Raw genomic sequence first — 19,050 nt, 5'->3', positions numbered from 1 at the left:
AAACCAAGATGGTGACGACAAGAAACCAAGATGGTGACGACAAGAAACCAAGATGGTGACGACTAGAAGCCAAGATGGTGACGACCAGAAACCAAGATGGTGACGACTAGAAACCAAGATGTTGACGACGAGAAACCAAGATGGTGACGACCAGAAACCAAGATGGTGACGACCGGAAACCAAGATGGTGACGACCGGAAACCAAGATGGTGACGACCGGAAACCAAGATGGTGACGACCGGAAACCAAGATGGTGACGACCAGAAACCAAGATGGTGACGACTAGAAACCAAGATGTTGACGACGAGAAACCAAGATGGTGACGACCAGAAACCAAGATGGTGACGACCAGAAACCAAGATGGTGATGACTAGAAACCAAGATGGTGACGACTAGAAACCAAGATGGTGACGACCAGAAACCAAGATGTTGACGACTAGAAACCAAGATGGTGACGACTAGAAACCAAGATGGTGACGACAAGAAACCAAGATGGTGACGACTAGAAACCAAGATGGTGACGACTAGAAACCAAGATGGTGACGACCAGAAACCAAGATGGTGACGACAAGAAACCAAGATGGTGACGAGCAGAAACCAAGATAGTGACGACCAGAAACCAAGATGGTGACGACTAGAAACCAAGATGGTGACGACTAGAAACCAAGATGCCATCTGCACCAAACAGAGAATTGTCTGCATTCTTTAAGGACAGGCCTATACCGTAGTTCAGCTGGGTGACATGTAAAAATAATCTGGATTGACGGATTGAATGCACCACATTTGCATCTGGTGGTGAAACCCTGAGTTACAGAAGGAGGATCCCTGAAGGATGACGTCAGTGAGCTGCAGACAGAAGGTAAAAGCAGCAGCTCAGAGATTCAGCTCAGTGAGGAGAGCAGCACCTCACACTCTCTGGATCTCTGTATTATACACATTAATATAGGACGCTCAGTTTGGATCATCTGTCTTATGTGTTCTCATGATGAGGAACATGTGGTCACTGTTTTTGCCATGTTTAAAGTGACATCTACATCCAGGTAATGCACTGCATAATGTTCTGATGCTTGAAGATCCACAGGAGGATCATGGTGAACTCTACTCACATTTCATATTTTATACTGACTGCATACTCTGACACCGGGGTTTTTAAATACCTATATTTCCTTATAATTCTGGCTTTGTATATTTGTATTATAGGTGCCAACGTGTTGCTGATTGTGGTTATCTGTGTGAACAGGAGCTTACATGAACCTATGTACCTTTTTCTGTGCAGCCTGTTTGTAAATGAACTGTGTGGTAGTACGGGGTTGTTTCCATTCCTTCTGGTTCAGATCCTCTCTGACATTCACACTGTTTCTGCTCCGCTCTGCTTCCTGCAGATTTATTCTGTGTATACATATGTGTGCGTGGAATTTTTTAATTTAGCCGTCATGTCTTATGACAGATATCTTGCTATCTGTTATCCTCTGCAATATAACACACGTATGACGTATAACAAAGTTGTTGTGCTTATTGCCGCCATATGGTTTCCTCCTTTTTTTTTCTCCTTTGTCACGATATCGCTGAGTGTGTCTTTACAGCTGCGTGGGAACATCATTAACAAAGTGTTCTGTGATAACTACTGCATTGTTAAGCTGGCCTGCTATGACACTACGGTCAATAATATATATGGACTCATTTTTACTTTTATCTTAGTCTCTTGTCCTGTGTCTCTGATCGTGTACTCGTACATGAGGATCCTCAGAGTGTGTTTCTCTGGCTGTAAGCAGAGCAGACAGAAAGCTGTCAGCACCTGCACACCTCACCTCGCTTCCCTCATCAACTTCTCTTTTGCAGTTTTCCTTGGAGTAACACAGGGCAGGTTTAATATGAGCGGTGTACCCAACATGTTGAGAATATTTTTATCGTTATATTTCCTCACATGCCAGCCTCTCTTCAGCCCTATGATGTACGGCCTCAACATGTCCAAAATATACATCTTGTGTAAAAATCTGCTGCTAGCTGGGGTTAGGAATAACCTCTAACAGATGAGTTCAGTTTGAGTCAGAAGAGGAGTTATAAATGTTGTCTCTAAAGGTCTGACCTTCATCAGAAAGTGACCACAATCTGTTGCTGCAGTCACTGAAAGTTTGTCTTGACTGTAATGATCAAAGTCAATACAGTAGAAGTTGTCCATTAAGCATGAATAAAGTTATTTAAATGTAATGATTGTGTTTAATTTCTAGGACTAACACCACAAACAGAAATCATTCAGAAGAGAATTTACGGAAACTGTCATGTCAAGTTTTAGCAGTTTTATTAACTTAATTTAAATTCCCACATCGGCAAGTTTGGGGTCTTTACAATCTTTACAACATACGACCACTTGGACTTAGAATAAAATCTCTTGAACAGGATAAAAGAGAGGACTGTTTGTGTGTCAGGATCAGTGCATGATGATATAAGGAGAAACATAATTACGATATTAATGAGACTTAAAATATGAGCTTATTAACAATTGAAGGATGACCACCCGGTTTCAGACTGACTGCATGAAGGTACAGAATTATACCCATTTCTTCCTGAATAATAAACATTTACTCTATTTATCTTTTTATATAAGTATTGTACTTAAATTCTCTTTGAGGCTTCAGTTTAGCCTTTCCATTTTCTAGCTCTTGCATTAAATGGCACACCACAATTTGTTACGAATGTAGTGAATACTCACCTGGAATTACTATTTGTTGTGACAGTTTTAAAGGAATCTTAAAATGTTTGTATTTGAAAACAAACCCATGACTAGGCTTGGTTCGAGCACTGCTTCATGACAGTAAATGATGAATGCACACACAGGAAGTGTATTTCAGTAAATTATACATATAATTTGTTAAATACAAAACAATAAACATTTGTTAAATAACTTTAAAGTAAAGTGAATTACCCTACCATCCGATCATAACAATACATGAGCTTCTTTGAACTAAAGCGACGTACACATTATACAGTGTGACTTCACACAATGTTATGTCTTTTCAAACAGATTCACTATAAACATCAAATAAAATACCTCACAAAACCACTTATTTTGCTTCAGTATCAAAACTGCTCCGTCTTCATCAGCCAGATGAAACACTGAGCAATGAAACACTGTCAGGTTTTTACGTTCTCTAAAGTAAAGTTGTCAACAGCTTTAGCTCAGTGCTACAACAGTGAGCTAATTGCAATGTTCACTTTAGCCAGCTAGCTTAGCCTAGCACCAGCGCAGCATTTATTTTATTATTTGTTCACCAATTCAGGAGCTGTTCATTGTCCGTTGTCAGCTCTCAGGGAGCAGGGCTTCTCAGACACCCTAGATCAGTGCTTCTCAAACTTTTTCAGTAATGTACCCCCTTTGAAACATTTTCTCAGCCAAGTACCCCCTGACCGACCCCGAAAGCTTTTGATAGAAAAAGCCTATATAAATAATTGCAATATAGTGATGTTCCATCAGTGTATGATTTATTAACTCCTTCATGCATAACAACAAACTAAGGATATTTTCATCTTTATGCATGAAAAGAAAGAACATAACGACAGTTTTTAAAAACAATTTTTTTAGTAATATATGTTTAACAAACCAATGAACAAAATGATATATTATACAAAAACTATAAAATACAATACACAAATATTTTAATAAAATCCACTGTGGTGCCTGATGTGCAACTATATCATCCGAAACCCCATGAATATACAAGAGAAAACAGCATTCAATTAGCAGTCTCTAATGTAGTGACCACAATGCATGAAAGGGTTCAAAAAAATCATCGTTGTAACTGAAAAAAAATTGCAATTATAAACAAACTAAGTAGTAACACTGCAATGACACTATTTAGGAGTAACAGGTCCTCAGCGATCTGGTACGGCTTTGTGGCTTAGCGATGAGCAGTGACACCGCATCCAGTGCTTTGGCTGATGTTGTGGAGGCTTTTCGTATCATCTCTTGCGAGGATCTGTACTCAGCAAGTTTTCTCTTGAAAGACTCCGGTGGCTTACCAATGTGACACAGGTGTTTGGTGCTGAGATGTCTCTGGAGGTGCGCTGGTTTCATCGAGCTGTTGGCTAGTTTCTCCCCACAGAAACAACACAATGCCTGGGGCGGATTGCCGTTTGTTGACGTGAATCCCATCAAAGCATACGCCTCCTGATATTGACGGCATTTTGTTGGCTCAATTTTGTCTTTCTTTTTTTCTCCGTTGTCCACGTTCCCTGCTGTAGTGCTGCTACGTTTTAACCACGATTCCATTTCAATGTCTATTTTTTATAATCTAATATTGCAACTGGCTTCCCGCTCAGTGTGGTTCCGGGCTAGAGCCTGATTTGGCTCTGGTTCTTCCTGTTTCCACCGCAGCGGAGCCGGCTCTCAGTTCCGAAAACCGGTTCTTAGCTGGCTCCACTCGGCTGCCCGGCAAGTACCAATGCTTCACGCTTACGTCAGAAGGGGGCCAGATTAACCTGAGCAATAAGAGTTAATGGCGAGTACGGCAAATAAAAGTTGTAACAAGCAGTAGCCCTGAGCAAAGTGACTAGAACGTGACCACACACTTGTCAAAACAGAGAAGAACCAGTTAAGCACCAGAAAAGCACAAGACGGATCTTGAACCCTTGGTGGTTCTAGGAATATTTTATATAAAATTGTGTTTTCTATTTAACTTATAGAAACTATGATTATTTTTGTAATTATGCATGGTATTTTTTTAATTAACCTTATTTGATATTTTTATCTCACGTACCCCTTGCAGTACCCCAACGTACCCATAGGGGTCCGCGTACCCCCATTTGAGAATCACTGACCTAGAACAAAGTGTTACATTTTTGATTTGCCAACATATTGAGTTATAGAGGTTTTATTTTTGTTATATTTCAACTGTTCAGCAGCAGGTCTCTCTTCACTGTCACCTTGCGTTTACGAGCGAGTGCGGTAAAGTCCAGCTACGGTGCTGCGTGATCTGCTGGTCCCGGGTGAACCCAGAACACGCTGGAGATATATATGTCGTTTAGATTCTGCTGTGTTCAAAAACGTTCCAAATTGTGATCAATAAAGTATATCTAATCTAATCTTATCCAAACTGGGAACGCCTTAACCTGTTAAGCACCAAGCCTGTTTTTCATGTTTCAGGCTCGAAAATGACATGCCCAAAACAAATGACTACAACTTAACTTCTAAAAGGGTTATATGAATAATTTCTTTTATCAAAGCAAGGTTACATCTGTGAGTTGGATGTAGAAGTGTCAGAATCAATATAGATGTTTTTTATTTTAAAGAAAATTCAGATTTTACATACAACTGTAAATTATAGTGTCCGTCCAAAAATTATTTTTTACAGATAGTGAAAACTACCCTTGGATGATGGGTTAGTAGACTAAAAGCTTTAGGAATCCAAAGTACAACATATAATAAGTACCCTGTATCAAGATTGATGCAAAACAAGTGACATTTGACCTTTTTAGAGAGGTTTAGCCAAAACCACTCCACCTCTGAGGTGATTTGGGTGAAAATGTTTTTTTTCTCCATATCTCTGGCCCCCCTTGCTCGATTTTGATGGTTGACACCTCTTTCTGACCGTTAGAGCCAATAGAATCGAAGGGGGAGGCCCCCCACACACACACACAGTATGTGACAGACAAAAGAGTATGTGACAGACAAAAATTGTCAATTCTAATGTCTAACACTTAATGTGGAGAAAGAGATGTCCTGTATGGGTTGATTGTGCGTTGATCTGTTGGTAATGCCTCGGGGTTCCGGTGGGCATGTAAACAAATGCATAATGCTGCGCTATACTTTGTGGCCTCATCCGGTTGCATAGCGACGCTTATTGTTTAGGTGTCTTTTAACAAGCAGGTAGTCATATCATTAGCTAGAACTAGCTAGATCTGATCGATATGGACATAAATGCGAGTAAAGTCTAATCTGACAGGAGAGAGAGATCGGCTGCTGCTGACGAGTCGACACGCAGCTCTGCATGATCCCCTGCAGCGGCGAGCAGAGCAAAACACACTTCAGGTTAGAAAATCACACGTAGCTATTTTAATTACCTCTCAAACTACCTAAACTAGTTATAGATATGTTTAGTTTTACTGTCGGGTCACTCATTACTGGATCCGCGAGCTGCATGATACTGACGGGCTGTCAGGAGAAGGAGAGAGCGCTCCGTTTATTATTCCCGCGTTTTTGTAAATTACTGTACACTTTTGAATAATGTAGTTAATCTACTATAATTAGTTTGTTTAATGTCGAATCATATCAATTTGTTTTAAAGCTCAATAAATAACAAAGAAGACCTTTAACCGGCACTTATCTAATTTTGTCCGGAAGATTTCAACTTTAACGGACATGTTGACCGGCAAAAAAATATTCTAACGGGAACTCTGACACACGTTGTGAAGAGAAAAGGTGGGGGCTGCGCGCATGTAAATGTGCAGCAGAGTGGACCTATCTCTAGCTCTGGCATTTGGAAACGAAAAAGCAGTTGTATTGCTTATGGATTATCAGAAATCATTTCAAAGAGGACACAGACACATTGGATGAACCTATGGATTAACTGCAGCATCGTTTTTTTATCGTTTTAATGCCATTGAAGACCAGTTTTGACCAAGGTAAGCCATGTTAGCTTTTCTAGTTACCTAGCTCCACATGTTATGATGTACGCTTTCGTTTATAGCGTCGCAAATGTTTATCACTGAGTGTTGAGGAGGGCACCACTAGATTCAGTGTCTCCAGGACACCAACAACGAGTGGTTGGCTGTGCATCTAGGATAAGTAATAAGGGAGTTATTGTGAGTTTAAGTGCCGTTTTAGGTTAAATTTTTTCGCTCGTGGATAATTCAGAGGCTGAGTGTTAGCATTGTGTTTTTTTTTTTGATTTTTTAAAAAAAAGATCAGTTAGCTGAGTTTCTTCCCGTTACATGGATATAAAACATTCATAGTTTATTAAATATTAAGATTCCTTAGACGTTGTTTCCTGCAAATGACGCATTTATCCGCCCGGTACCGGGGGGGCCGTGCGTAACAGGTTAAGGTTCCCAAGGAAGGACTGGAAAAAATTTCTGTGGAGAGGGAAGTCTGGAATTCTGGGCTAACAATCAATCATATGCATTTTTTCAAAGAGAGCTATAACATAAATATCACTGGAGATGTCTGGTGGAGAAAAGAAGCCTCTATGTGGCTACCCTAGCTTATGGGCCTGAAAGCCTAACATCAATATGACATGATCAAGCATAGCCTTGCTGCTGCTGCGTTCATGTTCATGCTGCATTCATGTTGCTGCTGCTGCGTTCATGTTCATGCTGCGTTCATGTTGCTGTTGCTACGTTCATGTTGCTGCTGCTACGTTCATGTTGCTGCTGCCCCACCACCATCCCAGCCTCCACATGTCGGCTCTGGGGGCGGGTGGGATTGTTATCTAATCATCATTCAATGTTTTATGTAAATCTGTGGAGTGATGAGGCCGACCCTAGACGCCAAACTCAAACTATATGCTGCTTCTAATAAACATATCAAGAAACACCTGAGTTGCCTGACTGAACTCAAATGCCGAAATCAGGACCGAATTGTGAATGCACAATTAATGAAATCGTAACAGCTGAACCATTTAATTGAATTACAACAATACATTTAAACTGTATGTTATTCCTTTACAGGTTCCATAAACAGTATGAAGGGAGTGTAACTGAATATAAATTTGAGGAAAAGTTTTCATAAATACGTCCTTTTTTTCTTTCTGTTAAACAAGCATGTGGCTTATCTGTACCTTCTTAAAGAACCAAAATGTACAACACGAAAAATAAAATAAATTGATAAGCAGGACAGAAATCGGAAACAGAAATGTGTCCCTGATGTGACTGGCATTTTATTATCTGCCCAGAGAATTAACCTCTTCTGTCTGGTTTGTCAGGTGGAGAATCATCTGGTGGTGAAGCCCTGAAGGATGTATATATAATATAAGAATATGCTAAATTCTATTTTATTATATTAACTTTCGTTTTAATTATATATCCCAGTTTGGAAACCTTCACAGTTGTGAAAAACCAAGATGGTGACGACCAGAAACCAAGATTGTGACGACTAGAAACCAAGATGGTGAAGACTAGAAACCAAGATGGTGACGACTACAAACCAAGATGGTGACGACCAGAAACCAAGATGGTGACGACCAGAAACCAAGATGGTGAAGACTAGAAACCAAGATGGTGACGACTACAAACCAAGATGGTGACGACCAGAAACCAAGATGGTGACGACCAGAAACCAAGATGGTGACGACCAGAAACCAAGATTGTGACGACTAGAAACCAAGATGGTGACGACCAGAAACCAAGATGGTGACGACTAGAAACCAAGATGGTGACGACCAGAAACCAAGATGGTGACGACCAGAAACCAAGATGCCATCTGCACCAAACAGAGAATTGTCTGTATTCTTTAAGGACAGGCCTATACCGTAGTTCAGCTGGGCGACATATTAAAACAATCTGGATTGACGGATTGAATGGACCACGTCTGCATCTGGTGGTGAAACCCTGAGTTACAGAAGGAGGATCCCTGAAGGATGACGTCAGTGAGCTGCAGACAGAAGGTAAAAGCAGCAGCTCAGAGTTTCAGCTCAGTGAGGAGAGCAGCACCTCACACTCTCTGGATCTCTGTATTATACACATTAATATAGGACGCTCAGTTTGGATCATCTGTCTTATGTGTTCTCATGATGAGGAACATGTGGTCACTGTTATTGCCATGTTTAAAGTGACATCTACATCCAGGTAATGCACTGCATAATGTTGTGATGCTTAAAGAACCACAGGAGGATCATGGTGAACTCTACTCACATTTCATATTTTATACTGACTGCATACTCTGACACCGGGGTTTTTAAATACCTATATTTCTTTATAATTCTGGCTTTGTATATTTGTATTATAGGTGCCAACGTGTTGCTGATTGTGGTTATCTGTGTGAACAGGAGCTTACATGAACCTATGTACCTTTTTCTGTGCAGCCTGTTTGTAAATGAACTGTATGGTAGTACAGGGTTGTTTCCATTCCTTCTGGTTCAGATCCTCTCTGACATTCACACTGTTTCTGCTCCGCTCTGCTTCCTACAGGTTTTCTGCTTGTACACATATGGAAGTGTTGAATTTACCAATTTAGCCGTCATGTCTTATGACAGATATCTTGCTATCTGTTATCCTCTGCAATATAACACATATATGACATCTAACAAAGCTTATTTTCTTATTATAGTGTCATGGTTGTTCCCTTTTCTTGCAATTGTTGTTCTGATATCCTTAAGTGTGTCTTTAACGCTGTGTGGGAACATCATTAACAAAGTGTACTGTGGGAATTACTCCATTGTTAAGCTGGCCTGCTCTGACACCAGGGTCAATAACATTTATGGACTCTTTTACACTGTTTTCTCCATCATCATTCCTCTGCTTTTAATCCTCTACACGTACATGAGGATCCTCAGAGTGTGTTTCTCTGGCTCCAAACAGACCAGACAGAAAGCTCTCAGTACCTGCACACCTCACCTCGCTTCCTTGCTTAACTTCTCCTTTGGAGGTTTTTTCCAGATATTACAGAGCAGGTTTGATATGAGCAGTGTTCCCAACATGCTGCGCATTTTATTATCCCTGTACTTTCTAACATGCCAGCCTCTCTTTACCCCAGTCCTGTACGGGCTGAAGATGTCTAAAATCCGCATCATATGTAAGCATCTGTTGTACGGAGAAGTGTAGGTCATCAAGAGATTGCAGAGAAAGAGAATGAAAGGACTCTGACTTCAGCAGTATTAACTCTAATGACGTGTCTAGTTCACTGTGTGCAGAGGAAGGAAATGAAACGTGCAGCTGTACATGTGCTGAGCTTGATGCTGCTCTCTCTTTCTGTTTCTTATCTTGCTTTTCACTTTTCATATCAGCCTCAGTGATTTTAGGAGAACCCTGAAAGGTCCATGAGTCAGGACGTTAGGAGTGAAGCTGAAGTTAAAGCTGAATGAAGCTTCTCGCTGTGAACAGACACAGAGCAGCTTCATATCAACTATGTTCCCAATATGTTGACAGTATGTTCACCATTGTATTCTCTCACATGTAATTTGTCCCAAATATACATCCTGTGTACAAATCTGCTGTTAGCCTGTGTTGGGAATAACATGTAACAGATTGGTTCAGTTTGAGTCAGAAGAGGAATAAAAATTGCTTCAACATATTGAACCCACACCCTTCTTTATTCATTGGGGATCATGCAACTGATGTACCGGGAGTTTCCAGCTAATTTACAACTCTTAAATTCTGCTTTAAAATAAAATATCCAACAATATGCTATGAATACAAAATCCCTATTAAATGCACCTCACATTTTGTCATGACAGAAACTGCCGGACTGTAAATGCAGTTTGGGATTTCTCTCCACAAGTAGCAAACCATCAAACTGCAGATTATTATTTGTGACATTTTTAAGTGTTTATTATCATTAAATTGTGTCTTTTCCATGATTGAAGTGTAATGATTATACCAGGTGAAAGGGACTGTGGGAAACGTACTATCTTTCAAAGTCAACTTTAAGAAGCTATCTTGCATCTCGGTTTAAACTGATATATTTATGCCACATATATTTTTACATTAATACACTACATAGTATTTTTTCCACTGTAAAGTATTATACATTCTGTTTTATTTTATTCTGTGTGCACACTTTGTGCAATTATATTTAAAGTGGAGGGCTGTGCAGACGTGTGCAAAAAATGCAAAATGCAGTCAGAGAGTTAAGCATGAACATGGCTCACAGTATTAAGAAGGAAAACATAACATGATGTTGTTCACGTGATGTGCATTAACCTGTTAAGCCCCGAGCCTGTTTTTCAAAATGACATTCCCAGAACAAATGACCATATCTTCCCTTCTAAAAAGGGGTAAATTAATAATCTTTTTTCTCAAAGTAATGATAAACCTGTGAGTTGGATGTAGAAAACTCAGAATTAATATAGAATTTTTTTATTTTAAAGTAAATTCAGATTGAACATAGTAAAACATTTTAAATTATAGTGTCAATCAAAAAAAAATACATTACTTACTTATAGTGAAAACCACCCTTGAATGATGGTAAGGTAGACTAAGACTAAGCTTTAGGAATCCAAACTATAACATAATAAGTACCCTGTATCAAGATTGATGCAAAACAAGTGACATTTGACCTTTTTAGAGAGGTTTAGAAAAAACAAAACACTTCTGGGTTCATTTGGGTGGATTTGACTTATCTCTGGCCCCCCTCGGTCGATTTTGATTATTGACACCTCTTTTTAATCATTAGAGCCAATAGAATCGGGGCGAAGTTCCTAAAATCCATCTAAACATTACCCATTGGCAAATGAGTGATGCGTAGCCAGAATGCCCAAAACCGGAAGCTGTCATACACTCTGATAGCTATCATAGCAGCTAATATGAAAACTCTGTTATTGACATAAATATGAAGATGGATTATCAGTAATCATTTCAGACACATTGGATGAACCTATGGATTAACCTTCAGCAGCGTTTTTATCGTTTTAATGCCATTGAAAACAACTTTTGATCAGAACAACAGCAAAGGTAAGACAATGTCCCGTGTTTGCTCCGTAAAGCTACGTGGTGTGATGTCTGTGTTTGCTTCCCCTGTCGTGAGTTCTGTGCTAAGTGCTTTAGCATTCTTTTACTCAGGGCAAATTCAGAGCCTTTGTTATTACCCTTGTGTTTCGTTTAGCTAACAATTGTTAATATTGTCTGATAGCTGAGTTTCTTCCCGTTAAGTGGGTATGACACATTCATAGTTTGTTAAATGTTAAGAAGCCCTCAGACGCTGTTTCTTGCAAGATGTTGTGTTTTGCCCCCGGTAACGGGGGCAAAACGGGGCTTAACTGGTTAGTGTAATGCATCATGTTTGTGGGGTGGATAACAGTCAGTCTCAGTGGGGGCGGGCCTTGTTGATGAGGCCGGTAGCGGAGGGGAAGAAACTGTTCAGATGGAGAGGTTCTGGTCCTGATGGAGAGAGGTTCTGGTCCTGATGGAGAGAGGCTCTGGTCCTGATGGAGAGAGGCTCTGGTCCTGATGGAGAGAGGCTCTGGTGGAGAGAGGTTCTGGTCCTGATGGAGAGAGGTTCTGGTCCTGATGGAGAGAGGTCCTAATGGAGAGAGGTTCTGGACCTGATGGAGAGAGGTTCTGGTCCTGATGGAGAGAGGTTCTGGTCCTGATGGAGAGAGGCTCTGGTCCTGATGGAGAGAGGTTCTGGTGGAGAGAGGTTCTGGTCCTGATGGAGAGAGGTTCTGGTCCTGATGGAGAGAGGTCCTAATGGAGAGAGGTTCTGGACCTGATGGAGAGAGGTTCTGGTCTTGATGGAGAGAGGTTCTGGTCCTAATGCCCAAATCAACAAAGTATGATGAGGCATACATCTCCCTTGACATCTAACGTGGTCGGTGGGGAGATCTCTCTTTCTCTTTCTCTCTCTCTCCCTCTCTTGTCTGTGTGGGGGGCTCACAGACTCACTGCACTGCTGCAGCACCGTGCGTGCACACAGAGATCTGCCGGTGGAGAACCGAGCGTTCAAAAGTTACAATCTACTCTACTCTCTACAGAGCTCAATGTGGTCAATGCTCTGTCCATCAGCTGGCCAAAAGGCATCATATTCATACGGAGAAATGCACCGTTTTCAACTTCCTTAACTCTTGAGTTCTGTTGCCCCAATTACGTGTAAGGTGGGAGAAGTACTCAGATCAAGTACTTAAGTAAAAGTAGTATACTGCAGGGTAGCTTGTGAATTTACTCCAGGTGGAACTAAAGTCTGATTTAAGAGTTGATTATATTTCACATCATTCATCCAGATCTGTAAAGTAACTAAAGGTATTAAATACATGTAGTGGAGGAAAAGTACACCATTTACCTCTGGACTGTAGAGGAGTAGAAGTACAAAGAAGCAATAGTGTTAATACTTAAGTACCTCAATATAAGTACAGTACTTGAGTAAATCTACTTACTACCAACCACTGCAGGTATTTTATGTGTGCGAGCAGCCCATCATCCACACTATACATAAAATGAATCAATGTGAATTCTGTTTCTAATTTGTTTAGTTTTTCCCCTAAAAAATAACCTATAAAAATACAAAACCATGACAAGCATGTTTTTTCATGTTCAATCCATAATAAAATATAAAATTATAGTTGGATCTTTTTATCTTGTTATTATTAGCAGAGAAAATGTAATGTTTGTACAACTATATACAATTAATTCTACCAATCTCGGTGGGAATCAGATTAGGGGAGGCTCGAAAATATTTCCAATTACACAAGGGGGGCCTGACTGAAAAAGGTTGGGAACCACTGTGTTAGAGGTTATTCCTAACCCCAGCTAGCAGCAGATTTTTACACAGGATGTATATTTTGGACATGTTGAGGCCGTACATCACAGGGCTGAAGAGAGGCTGGCATGTGAGGAAATATAATGATAAAAATATTCTCAACGTGTTGGGTACACCGCTCATATTAAACCTGCTCTGCAATATCTCAAAGAAAACTCCAAAGGAGAAGTTGATGAGGGAAGCGAGGTGAGGTGTGCAGGTGCTGACAGCTTTCTGTCTGCTCTGCTTACAACCAGAGAAACACACTCTGAGGATCCTCATGTACGTGAAGAAAAATACAGATAGCGGACCACAGACAGTGAAAAAAGTGGCAATAAGTTCATACACATTATTGACCGTAGTGTCAGAGCAGGCCAGCTTAACAATGGAGTAGTTATCACAGTACACTTTGTTAATGATGTTCCCACACAGCTGTAAAGACACACTCAGTGATATCGTGACAAAGACAGCAAAAAAAGGAGGAAACCATATGGCGGCAATAAGCACAACAACCATATTATACGTCATACGTGAGTTATATTGCAGAGGATAACAGATAGCAAGATATCTGTCATAAGACATGACGGCTAAATTAGTAAATTCCACACTGCCGTATGTATACACAGAATAAATCTGCAGGAAGCAGAGCGGAGCAGAAACAGTGTGAATGTCAGAGAGGATCTGAACCAGAAGGAATGGAAACAACCCTGTACTACCATACAGTTCATTTACAAACAGGCTGCACAGAAAAAGGTACATAGGTTCATGTAAGCTCCTGTTCACACAGATAACCACAATCAGCAACACGTTAGCACCTATAATACACACATATAAACACATGACAATCATGAAGAACAAGTATTTAAAAACCCCTGTTTCAAAGTAAGCACCAAGTATAAAATATGAAATATGAGTAGAGTTCACCATGATTCCACTTTGGTTCAAAATACTGTGCACAGGAACAACAGGAATAATACTAAAGTCACATTTGGTCTGTTAAAACAAGTTTAAATGTTAACATGCATCACATAGTAAAGCTGCAATAACAATAAATACATTTTTGATGCAGAAAATTAGTTTGTCAGTTTTTAAATCTCCAGATGTTCAGCTTTTCTCTTTTAAATATCAGAGTAAAGCGAGGTTCTGTGGACATTTAAGGACATTACCTTGGACATATTTCACACATGTTTTGCACAACACCATTATTCTACCAGATAATGTGCAGATTAAACCATATTCAATAAAGTTACTTTGCCTTGACAATGATAATAAAAGTAATCGAGTCGCAGCAAAAGCATCAACACAAACAGCATTCAGTCTCTCTGCAGTCAACACATGAGAAATGCATAATTACTGCTAAGCATCTCAAGCTTACCCGTCTCTGGTTCAGACACAAAGGTTCGTGATATATCTGCAGACACAGTTGAAGCCTGAGAGGCCATCCTAACTGAGCCGAGACTCTGCGTCTGCGTCTTTTAAGCTTTTAACGTCAGAGGACGTCCCTATCCTTAAAGTCACAGGAAGTTCTCCCTCTGATTTATTATTGAACATTTGTGGGTATTCAAAGAGAGACATATAGAAATAACAGAACATTCATACTGCAGGAAAAACAAAGTTGATTATATACTTCACATCTTTCCATTGAGCAGTGAAATGCTTTGCTAGCACCTCCTAGTCGAAGAGTAGTAATGATAACAAAATATACGAAATAAAGTATTTACATGACAGAAAATAGAAGATTGTGATACATTTTAAACAATTTCAGCTGCTGTCAGAGTTTAAAACAGTGTAGCTAACCATAAGCCTGAGGTTTCAATTCAAAACAGTGTAGCTAACCGTTAGCCCGATAATGACTTGTGGTTTCTCCTCCTTAGGCCATTTGGCGGGAGATTAATAAAACCGTTGATGGAGGGATCACACTGTGCTGAAGTTCCTTTATAGCCCAACATTAGCCGCCTTTAGCTTAGCGGTGGTGACGTGAAGTCATGTGACTGTGTTGTAGTTCCTTTATAGCACAACATTAGCTGCCTTTAGCTTAGCGGTGGTGACGTAAAGTCATGTGACCGTGCTGTAGTTCCTTTATAGCCCAGTATTAGCCGCCTTTAGCTTAGCGGTGGTGACGTGTCATGCAGTGACGTGCGGTGAGGTTCATGGCTGGTGAGGCACTGACTCTTGGCTCTATGGCTGCCTCCCCTGGTGCTTTTTCATTGCAGTTGTATGATGAGACCAGCGAGCCTAAATATCATATATACGTGAAATAAGTTATTTAGAGACTATGGATGGCGAGGACACGTGTAATAAAGGGATCTACAAACATTACATGTGTGACTTACAGTGAGATGCTAACAGGCATGCGCTTAGTGCCTGCGCTCCAGACAGTTTCTGTGGGGTATCTGAGGTGAGGCAGATCTCATCTGTGCCTGACCTTACCCCACAGTAACTGGCTGGAGCGCGGGCACAAAATGAGTGCCCGTGCTAATTTAGTGCCCGCGCTCCAGCCAGTTTCTGTGGGGTTACGTGAGGCAGAGCTCGTCCCTGCCTCACTTCTCATCGCTCCGAATTTGCCGATTTTGACTATGTAAAGCGATTGGAATCATACAGAAATCACATTTACAACAGAGATCAGTGGAGACATTTATTTGTTGTTCCTCCCCTGACTGCATGTCGCTGCTGTCATGTGACCGTGCTGTAGTTCCTTTATACAGATGGAGCATCTTATTTCAGACAGTTTGAAACGCGAGGGTCGTGATTGGCTCGTGCACGGTCCGTGATCGGCCCGTGATCGGTTCGTGATGAAGAGCCGGCCCCCAGTCTGACTTGATACCGCCCCTGTGATAAATACATTTAATTATTGTGAAGCCAGCTGCAATGGATCATTGATCCACCAGGGGGTGCAGTGGGGTTCCACACTGGAGCTCATGTGAAATCAACTTCGATACAGTAAGCTGGATGTACAGTATGTCTGGTACTAATGTATAGCGGATCTTTGTTAAGATCCATATGTCACAGATAGGATCATAGTCTGTGCTAAACAAGACATGTAATCATTTACAAAACATCACCATGTGGTTATTTAACAAAATAATGTTGTTTAGTCGAAAAAAACGAACGAGAGGAAATGCAGCCGGCTCTCCCGATTTTTAATCCTAATTTAATCATCATCTTCACCACGATCATTTATGTTTATGTTCGCCGAATTGACATGAAATCACTGACAAATATGAATATTCTGTATTCAACTTCATTGAAACGATCAGGACCCTGGGTGTTATTTTTCCCCACAATGAGAAATAGTCAGAAAAGCAGAAAAAGAACACTCAAACCGAGAGATGAGTTATTATTACAACGTGACTTCACTATTATTTAACAACTGTTTTTATTGGGTTCTTTTATTTGGGGTTAAGTATAGGTGAATTGTGATGTCTCCTCCGATCTGCTTTATGATCTTCGTTCTCCCGCTGTGTAGATTGGGGGACCGCCGTCCTCTGTCTTCAATGTTCGACATCGCGTGAAACAGAGGATTTCGACATTCTGTATTGCTTACTTCCTTAAACCTTTTCTCCACCTTATCTCTTTCATGACTTTTTATTTAATGCTTTATAACAGCTGTAATAGTTCGTTTAGAAATCCTAGAAACACTTTTACGGCAGCTCTCATTTACGGTAACTCCTTCTGATGTCTTAGCTACCCACGTATAATATATAAACAAAGTCTTGGCTTTCAGAATATGAAACTTTTATTTCCAAAATCACACGATAAATACATTTGTGAAGCTTGTAAAGGGAAGATGACAGGCACCTCTCACTCGCAATCTGCTCCTCCGCAGCGCCGCCCACCTCCCTCCGGCTGAAATTATGAATGTACAGTAAGGCATATAGTAATCATAGATAACATGGCAGGGTCCGTTACAGTTTGTTTTCATCTAATTTCAAATAAACAAAGTCTTGGCTTTCAGAATATTAAACTTGTTTCGGCAAATTTAGATGATAAATACAACTATGAAGCTTGTAACGGCATAATTACTTAAGCGGAGAACGGAGTAATTTAACGTTACAGCAGGCATAACAACAGCCGGTGTTTATTTTATTATTATATATAGTTGTTATTAATTTGTTTTAAAGCTCAATAAGGAAGATTTAAACTTTCACACACGTTGACCGGCGAAAAACTCTGCCCGGTTCCCTCGGCCCCCACCACGTTGAATAAACAGAAGGCTGCTTTTGTGGAGGAAGTTACAGCGCTACGTACAGGCTCGGCATATGTACTGCAGCTCTTTCCAGCGGTATCCATAAATCTCTTAATTTTGACCTCAAAGTGCACCAGATTGATGCATTTAACTTCAATATAAAGAAAAACATCTTCTGTTGTAATAACATTATAAATAGTAACATAGCTGAACATGGTATTGCACATTTAGCTTTCAGTGTTACTGACCTGAGATGTTTTTATTACATGAATTAAGGTGACTGAGGCTTTTTAACATAGACTTTTCCAATGTCTGAGTGTAATATCTGCATTTTCTATTTTGGTTCGATTAGGACACATCCTGGGGATTGTGTTTACAAACATTGACCATACCGTTCACCATCCCCCACCCCCCTACTGTATGTTGATTTTTGACTTTGTTTGCCTGCATGTAAATGGGTGGCATTTAGTACCTACCCCCCTCTGAGTGAATACCTGTTAACTTCACATCTTGTCACAAACTTTTTGGAAGAAAAAACTGACCCAATATACCTTGGTTTGATTTGGAGAAGGCAATGGTTATTGATGGTGCTTTTAAAGCCTATTGTATACTAACTCTTCCCGTCAAGAATATGAATAGAACTTAGTTAGATCACTTTACATTTCTGCGAATGAATAGCTTAGCTACTTGGCACTAAGAGTACAGATATGTCTACCCTTTCTTTTCAGAGTGTAATATCTGCATTTTCTCTTTTGGTTTGAATAGGAGAAGGGCAATGGTTATCGATGGTGCTTTTAAAGCCTATTGTATACTAACTGTGTGATTTATATTGCTTTTCAAATGCATATAGGCCCCCCATTTACACTGCACTTCCCATCAAGAATATGAATAGCACTTAGTTAGATCACTTTACAGATCAGGTTGGACCAGCCCTTCTCTGTCGCTACTCTCTGCAGGTCCGCTCCATTTCCTACTGCAGATCAAAAAAAGCTAAAAATATGTATTTCTTAATAAACTAAATGTAGATTGGGGGACCGCCGTCCTCTGTCTTCAATGTTCGACATCGCGTGAAACAGAGGATTTCGACATTCTGTATTCCTTGCTTACTTCCTTAAACCTTTTCTCCTCCTTATCTGTCTTAGGTGCCTTACAAATAATGGACGTCCACTCTCGGGAGCGTCGGAGTGGTGCGGTCACCCTAAGTGACAGACCTAAAGTATCCGGGATTCAGGCACCTTCCCTGGCTTGTACATTTTTGGTGATGCGCCCTGGAGGTATCAGACTATTTTAAACAACTTTCCCCCGCCTTTCAAACACTTACTCCTGGGTTTTAGCCAGTCATTTTGCACGATATCGTTTAACATTGACGCTCTCCTGAAAATGCACATATTCTGTGCATTTTCAGGAGAGCGTCAATGTTAAATGATATCGTGCAAAATGACTGGCTAAAACTCTCTTCCAGACATTTAAAAATACTTTCCCC

At 40.3% G+C, this 19,050-nt stretch overlaps 3 protein-coding genes across 3 annotated transcripts; 2 read left to right on the top strand and 1 right to left on the bottom strand.

Moving 5' to 3' along the window:
* The first annotated feature begins 1,088 nt into the window (after positions 1-1,088).
* Positions 1,089-2,027, top strand: LOC117496732 (olfactory receptor 4E2-like). Its single transcript, XM_034148470.1, has one exon. The coding sequence runs from the start codon at positions 1,089-1,091 to the stop codon at positions 2,025-2,027; it is 939 nt and encodes a 312-aa protein (XP_034004361.1).
* A 6,799-nt stretch (positions 2,028-8,826) lies between these two features.
* On the top strand, positions 8,827-9,753 carry LOC117496731 (olfactory receptor 11A1-like). The gene has a single exon (XM_034148468.1). It carries the CDS (start codon positions 8,827-8,829, stop codon positions 9,751-9,753), a length of 927 nt encoding a protein of 308 aa, XP_034004359.1.
* Positions 9,754-13,369: 3,616 nt separating this feature from the next.
* LOC117496725 (olfactory receptor 11A1-like) lies at positions 13,370-14,308 on the bottom strand. Its single transcript, XM_034148463.1, has one exon. The coding sequence runs from the start codon at positions 14,306-14,308 to the stop codon at positions 13,370-13,372; it is 939 nt and encodes a 312-aa protein (XP_034004354.1).
* Between the last annotated feature and the right edge of the window lie 4,742 nt (positions 14,309-19,050).

The sequence above is a fragment of the Trematomus bernacchii genome, unplaced genomic scaffold (genome assembly GCF_902827165.1).
Source record: "Trematomus bernacchii unplaced genomic scaffold, fTreBer1.1, whole genome shotgun sequence".
Classification (NCBI taxonomy): domain Eukaryota; kingdom Metazoa; phylum Chordata; class Actinopteri; order Perciformes; family Nototheniidae; genus Trematomus; species Trematomus bernacchii.
The sequence above is the reverse complement of the archived record's forward strand: the minus strand, read 5'-3'. Positions and strand labels throughout refer to the sequence as shown.

Bases quoted from the DNA above. Each gene is read 5' to 3' on its own strand.
- LOC117496731 (XM_034148468.1), top strand. From the start codon at position 8,827: ATGGTGAACTCTACTCACATTTCATATTTTATACTGACTGCATACTCT.
- LOC117496725 (XM_034148463.1), bottom strand. From the start codon at position 14,308: ATGGTGAACTCTACTCATATTTCATATTTTATACTTGGTGCTTACTTT.
- LOC117496732 (XM_034148470.1), top strand. From the start codon at position 1,089: ATGGTGAACTCTACTCACATTTCATATTTTATACTGACTGCATACTCT.